The sequence below is a fragment of the Nicotiana attenuata genome, unplaced genomic scaffold (genome assembly GCF_001879085.1).
Source record: "Nicotiana attenuata strain UT unplaced genomic scaffold, NIATTr2, whole genome shotgun sequence".
Lineage (NCBI taxonomy): Eukaryota > Viridiplantae > Streptophyta > Magnoliopsida > Solanales > Solanaceae > Nicotiana > Nicotiana attenuata.
This window is the reverse complement of record NW_017674114.1, coordinates 14,919-22,561: the sequence shown is the minus strand read 5'-3', so window position 1 is coordinate 22,561 and position 7,643 is coordinate 14,919. Positions and strand designations below refer to the sequence as shown.

Here is a 7,643-nt window from a genome sequence, read left to right as displayed (position 1 = left end):
TTGGAAAAGAGCCAGTTTCTTTATTTCTTCCAACTTTTAACTTGTTTGTTCTCTCAAGAAATAGAAAAGACAATGTTGTCTCTGATATGGAGAACTTTAGTGGCAAGTCGCAGGAGTTGAAATGTTGGTTTGGTCTGTTAATTTTTTAACTGCCACCTAACGGAGAGATGAATCTTGATAATTATTGGATATTTGGAGGATGTTTTTTGTCAATGTCGTAGTTTAAGGATGATTTGAATTATAGTTTAAGGATGTTTTTGGTCATAAACTCGTGGTTATGTTAGAAGAAAAAAATACTCCAAAAGTTGGAATAAGGGACTGGTCTTTTTACGTATAAGACTAATGCAAGTAACTATAATATAAAACCGACATTTCTCTTACACGTTATAGTTTTCAAAATTCAAAACTGGCTAAGAATAAAATATTGTATGTGGCTTAACCACAGATTTCTTTTATTAAAATTTTTGCTTAATTCTGCTCTGGCAGGAAGATAAGACTGAAGGTGGATTAGAGCAAACATTTTAATTAGTTATACCATCCCTCCGGTCCACTTTAATTGATTTTTGGTTGTTTTCACATATGTTAAGGAATCCGCTTTTTAGCATTAATTTACAATAAAATTGACCATATTAACCTTAATTTGTTCATCAATAATACAACAAATAGTCCTATGCTATTTACTCGAAGGACAACTTTGGAAAAAAGAAGTTAATTCCTTCTTGATATAAAAAAATCAAATATTATGGACCACAATAAAAAAAGCCAAAAAATTAATTAAAACGAACCAGAGGAAGTAATAAATTACAGTGTATCACTCGATAAAGTCATCTGAAGTTTCGAGCACACTTCTATTTATCTTGAAAATGTTTTTCCTAGAAAATCTTCTTGGATTGAAGGTTCAGCATCAGTGGTCTTGAATCGGCCAGATTTACTATTTATTTTTTCTAGCCGATATACATAAGTATACATTGATTATACAAGGTTATAACTATATCAAACATGGATTATTATACATATGTGATATATTCGCCAGCTAAATTTAGTTTAAGGGGTTGGGAAGACAGTTATTTTGGTTAATCCCTCTAGGATAACCAAATCAGTCACATTAATGATTTTTCATCTGACCATATCTTCATCAGGACTAATTCTCGGTAATGAAATACAACAATAACAACAACAAACCCAGTGTAATCCCATAAATGGGGTCTGGGGAGGGTAGTGTTTACGCAGACCTTACCCCTACCTTATAAAGGTAGAGAGGTTGTTTCCGATAGACCCTCGGCTCAAGGAACAATTGAGATAAGATAAAGCAGCCAAGTAGCAAACAATGGCAACAACAATGTAATATGGTAATGAGCGCGAATGACACAACATGTAATTATAAAGAACCATGACCAAACTCTTTATTGCCTTGTCAGTAGACTTCTTCTATACTTGACTCCTATTTTTCTTCAATCAAATTAAACAAAGTGCAAGAAAAATCAGACTTCAGTGGTCAACTTATACATAATTTTTTACCCTTTAATTTGCTGGTTTCCTCTGTTTCAACAATGGGCAGGCAGCTTTTGCTGTTTGCAAAGAATGCTAGACACCACTTTAGAGTATCAATCTACACATACTTGAGAATGTCAGATACAGAATTGGTATAGTATTCTGGTTGGACTTGGAGTTCCTTGGATAAATCTTGAAAAGCTGATTCAGTAACTACACCTGCAAATCATAGCAGCAAAGACAATAATTTTCTAATCACAACAACCCAGTAAAATCCCAAAGGGGTCTGCGGAGGGTAGAATGTACGCAGACCTTACCCCTACCCCGAGGGGGTAGAGAGGCTGTTTCCGGAAGACCCTCGGCTCAAGGAGACGAAAAGAGAGACAATATACCAAAGACAATATTTTTTAACAAAGCTATTATTGAAAGTTGAACCAACTATTTTAAAAGAAATAGGTAAAAGGCCAAAATCCCCGTTCTATCCGAAATTGAGCAACTTTGCCTGCTCCCCTCCGTTATATTTCTGGTCTAGTATTACCCCTGCCACTAGGAAAAACTCTCGTTTTTGCCCCTAACCCCTACGGGAGCTCAAAGCTAAGGGTAATTTTAAACCATAGTAAAAAAATGATGGGTAAATTTGGACCTTTTTTCTCGAAGAATTTGGACACATGGAGTCTACTCATTTCATGTTGGAGCTCCGTTAATGGCAAGGACTAATAAGAGACGATTTGCTAACGGTAAGGGTATGAACTAGGAATTGACCAAAAGTGTATGAAGGGTAAAAATGAACAATTTCATATAGTAAAGGGGTAAATTTTGGGCCTTTTCCTAAATTGAAAGCGTTCATATACCTGAAAAAACAAGGAGAGTTCTACACCCGGCGTTCTGTCCAAATAGAATATCAGTGTCCAATCTGTCGCCCACCATACACATCCTGGATGTGGTGATGTTATACCTGTTGAATGATAAATGGCACCAGTTTAGAATGAAAAGAATTTTGCAACTCTCAAACTCCCATATCTACTCAATGCTCGTGCTCTTCCAAACTCATCGTTCGACTACAATCTGTGTCACCACCCATAGGCCATCTATTCATAACTAGCTTTCTCAAATAAGTTAATTTACTAGGCTGCATAAAACTTACTTCTGCAACAGAAAGTCCATCAGAAAGGTCGACGGCTTCCCAACTACGATAGGCTCTTTTTGGGTTGCTCCGCATACTGCAGCAACCATACATCCCGCACCTACAGTCACAAGCAAAAAAGATCTGTAAAAAAGTAGCAAGCTTTTGCAAGAACACTCAAATTGAAATCAATCTTTATTGATGAACACCAAAATGAAATTCACCAGGCCACTCTTGAAGATCAGTTAAATGTCCTGATGCATCACGGTTGGTCGCAATAAAGAGGCAACCAGGATTCTCACGGATGCAAAGAGCTCCATACCTACATGCAGCCACCACAATGCTATTTCAAGGATCACTTTAGCAGACGGCAGAGGTGAATTTGTCTTTCAGCTTTGCTTGAAGTACCTCATTTGAAAACATATTTTCCAATTTTCAAAATTATTAGGAAACAGCATTCTTTCATACATTAACTTTACCAAACCCCTTCAGTAACACAGACATCATATAAGAATCAGAAGGTACAATTCAAGTATATCAAAAAGGGAGGCCTAAAAAGCGACATACTGTAGCTTATAAAAGTTGATATATTGGTCAAGTCCGACAACAACAGCTCCAACCTGAAGATAGAAATAGTATTGCCTGTGCTCAGTAAACAATAATGAAAAAAGAAACCCATATTAGTTATTGGAAAGGTGTACTTTACGCTCTTATCATGCTCAAAGAGGCAATTTGATTTCAGTTCAGGATTCTTCTTTCCATCTGCCTGCAAGAATGCTCGAATTCAGCTGCAATGCCTAAAAATTATACTCCCTATAAGGAGGGTGTCTATACATATAACAGCACTTTAAAACTCCCAAAAATATGTGATCTTCAATTATACTAAATTAAAGAAAGGCAGAGAAGCTATTGCTGCACAAGTGCTCAGATGAAAAAAATGATAGAGAAGGCAGGAGAGAGACAGAGTTAGAGTGGCTACCAGATGTTTCAGACTTCCGATATGTTATTAGGCTAAACTATTATTGAAAATTTGTTATCAACAAAACGTAATGGGACAACGACACCACCTAAAGACCCCACAAGATGTTCTTCTGATCCCAACATTATCCAATTCCGTCACACTACTTACTAAGAATATGAGAGCAAAGAGGATCACATACCGGGCCACCTAGTGCTGTAAAACCAGCTAGCTCCAGTTCTTCCAGTATGCCTTCCTCACCTATTACATAAACCTGCCAAATCAAGTTCAGGTCTAACTTACAGGAGTTAGACGATAACGAAGTCACCGTAGACTATGCTTCTGACGAGATGCTTTGGTATGACCTCAATGCGGAATGCTTTTCGGGGAACAAATGAAGATGTAAATAAGGTGCATAATCAAATTTTGGGCAATGAAAAAACTTGTGAATTTTTTTTAACTCTGCTGCAACAACCCAGCATCTCCAATTACAAGAAAGAAGTTAATGAGAAAATTGGGAAATCTATTGCAATTGGAAAAGAAACAAGCAGACCAATTAATATTTTGGACTTTGAGATAGAAATGACAAGACCGCTATCACTCACTATAAAAGATACAACAAGAATTCCTATGCAACAATGAACTACAAAACTTAGAAACTCTCATTGACTGACATATGTAGAAAGTGATTAGGTACAAAGGAAAAACACAAGCATGTTGGCAACAAAATAGTGCATAACCCTTGGGATCTCAACTTTGCCACTTACTGGTGATGTTACAGGCAGGTTAATGGTGTTAGCTAACCCCATTGGACTCTTCCAGTGTAGTTCAGGAGATTTGGCTTAAAAAGGCTAAAATTCATTAAGAAGTTTCAGATCATAGATCACAATGCCTTTGCGGGTTCATTTACCAAATATTTCGGTGTAAATAAGGAAATTATCATTATGAAGACGTAAGATCACATCAAACATAAATTTATAAAGATGGTGGTGACAAGTAAATGAATCCTTATCTTTTTATCAGTGCATTTCGACCTTTTTGTCCTTTCTTAAATATTTCGTCAAATTCAATAGGGGTAAGATTCTTTTTAACAAGGTGAAATATTGGAAATTTGTATCCGGATTCGTTGTTATGTATAATAAATCTATCTGGTTATATAGCTCTACCAGATTTCAAATATTTGTACCTTACATATTTCTTTCTCTTTTGGTTTAATTGCACTTTGTTTAGATGAACGAAATTACCTTCACTAAAAATGAATGAAATTACAAAAGGTTTTCCATCCAGTGGAACAAAGGTTATTGAGACTTCAACAGTAACTTTAGGAACAACAATAATGTTTAGTTTGGAATCTGGTACTTAAATTGTAGGCAACAATATAGCTGCGCGCTGTTGCCACTTGGAGCCTCGTTAATGCTTTGCAACACATTAAAAACCATAAATACAAACCTTCAGTTAATCAGCAGAACTAATCTTTGATTTAAACAGTACTGCGTGTAATTTCTATAGCAAGTGAAAGTGGATTTCAGAAAACTTTTATCCAAATCATCCAACGTTTAACATTGCACAACTAGAACACAACTTTCCAGACATCAGATCAGCAAATTTCGAAGTGTTCCTTCTGTTCAGATATTTAGATATCTACCCATATGCACTCAGGTGAATACTCATGATAACTAACCTTCTTTTCTCTTGGAAAATCATTGACTTTCAGATACATTGCTGCAGCAAATGAGGACGAGAATATCTCATCCTGCAGAAACAACGAAAATTTACTTCTACAAATTGACGAAATGTAGTTTTGGTATTTGTAATACTAATAAAAACTAGAATTGTAAAACCTCATTAACAGGAATTCCAAGGGAATGGAACTTCTCAGCATATTTCTTTCTTGATTTTGTTGAGTTATTTGTTACAAATACCAGCTTCTTACCCTGCATATCAACGGCATCTCAATCTCAATATACATCATACACAGTCAGTTATACAAACATACAAAATCCACATGAAAGTGCCAACTTTGCTGAGGGCATATGCATCTCAAGATAGACACATAGCTACTACATGAATCCACATCCACACAAAAGCATATAACTTTTGGCTGTTGTGAATTTGCATCTCAATTCATGCATATGCACACCCAGAGTCGTGGAGGGCCATGTCCACAAGAGAAGCAGATAACTAGGCATTTTCCCTAATTATAGCACAACAAAGTCTGCCTTATAGGATAAAATATTGAGTATAGGAATGAAACCAGAATCAAATACAAGATTTCAACAAAATGAGTTCAACCTTTGAAATTCTCGGCACTGAACTCACTATGCTTTTAAAATTATGGGTTTAGAATCTAAACTTTGTTGAAGTTTCGCCGTTTTTCACATATAAATCTGTGTTTTGTATCAAAAATACTGGTTCAATTGAACCCGTAGAACTAAGGCTACATCCCCTACAGAATGAAATGGGGCCAAATAGATAGAGGTTTCATATATAGCTGATTTAAACATTGCTGTTTCCTTCATTAGTGTTTCCAATCTCCACGGATTCAGATATTCAATCCTAGAATGATTGGAAATTTGTGAAGAACATCATCTCCTCAATGCAGCTTACACTCAGTCCAGATGAAGATGATTTGGCGTCGATAGACTAGACTCTGGAAGAGTGGCTTTCTGCTGAGGTTGCTTCTAAGATCGACTCAAGGTGAGAGCTCAAAAAAGAAAGAAAAGTAGGCGCTTTTAAGGCTAGTGTTGAGGGGAAAGCTGCTTAAATAGGGCGATAGCCCGGTTTTGATTGTTTATCCTTTCAATCATTGGTTGACCTTCCCTTGAACTAGTCCGGAGCTCTCAATGGAGTTGTTTAGGTTCTGGAATTCCATCTCTAGTTGGGGGTTCGATACGTTGTTGTGCGGGTTCATCTCTCTCGACCAGCTCAGGTTCAAGGGAGGGTGATCGAGGGGACCCAAACTTTCTATCTCTTCTCTATGGCGGGAAACCGCATCCAAGATTTGAACTTTATGGGTTCGAGTTCAAAATTCTACCATAATCCATTTGATTTGTGGGGTTTGAAAATCTATTATTTCTACTTATTTAGTGGATTTTTTAACAGTTTGAGCTAAAGTTACTAGGTCGAATAGACCCATAACTTGTACACTAAATCTGTTCCTATTTCCAACAAACCCCCGGGTCCCCATTAATCTTCCTCTTGTATCCTTTTATACAAAAAATCACAAAAATACTCAACAAAATAAAAAAGGAAAATGAAGAGAATAATAATAAGGAATTGGAAATACAAGGGAGCGAAGCATGTCAAGTGTCTGGGGAACGCCATCAATCAATTTATCGCCCTTCCAAATTACACCTACAAAAGAAATTTGTAAAAACAACAATCTCTTGTAATACAAATGAAAAACTAATAGAATATATATATATATATATATATATATATAAGGTGGGTGGATTTTATTTTTTTATTTTTATTTTNNGGGGGGGGATGGGGGATGGATTACCATCGCAATCGAAGAGAAAGGCATCGACAGAATTGAGGAGCTGTTTAGCATTCTCAGTTGACAGTGGCTGAGCATTTGATTTTGAGATTTCTCCGTTCATCATTCTTGTCTTTGATCAGAAAACCAGAACTTAGCTAATTAATCCACTGGCACAAACTAATTAGTAGGATTCAGTAATAGAGAAATGGAGTAGTAGAATATTGAGTATTATTGGTGTAGAAACACAGTGGGTGAATAAAATAGTGCCAATAAGAAAAGGTAAATATGCTGTCTGGTTAATATTCGGGTTTTTATACTTTTAAATTGAAAGGTGGCTAACAGGATTGACTCCATCCAATTGTGTGATTCCATACATGATACCACCACATATACAAATGGCCAAATACTGAGCCTCTTAAATTTGGCTCTAATTTTCATTTAGATACCTTATCTTATAATTGTACCTATTTAACTTTATATTGCTCAAAGAGTAGGAGTCCATTACTCAAATGGTCACTCAACTATCCAAAATTATCGCGAAAAATCCAAAAATGGCCAGTTTTTCGCCTGGTCAATCAAATGTAGCCACA

At 36.2% G+C, this 7,643-nt stretch overlaps 1 protein-coding gene across 1 annotated transcript; it reads right to left on the bottom strand.

The window, feature by feature from the left end:
- Positions 1 to 1,345: 1,345 nt before the first annotated feature.
- LOC109218023 (phosphoglycolate phosphatase 2-like) lies at positions 1,346 to 7,398 on the bottom strand. The gene is made up of 11 exons (XM_019382339.1): positions 7,075 to 7,398; positions 6,859 to 6,926; positions 5,414 to 5,506; positions 5,254 to 5,325; positions 3,775 to 3,846; positions 3,321 to 3,380; positions 3,182 to 3,234; positions 2,839 to 2,936; positions 2,636 to 2,735; positions 2,343 to 2,446; positions 1,346 to 1,710 (listed from the first exon to the last, which is right to left on the bottom strand). The coding sequence occupies exons 1-11, from the start codon at positions 7,175 to 7,177 to the stop codon at positions 1,610 to 1,612; spliced, it is 924 nt and encodes a 307-aa protein (XP_019237884.1). The 5' UTR covers positions 7,178 to 7,398; the 3' UTR covers positions 1,346 to 1,609.
- Positions 7,399 to 7,643: the final 245 nt, after the last annotated feature.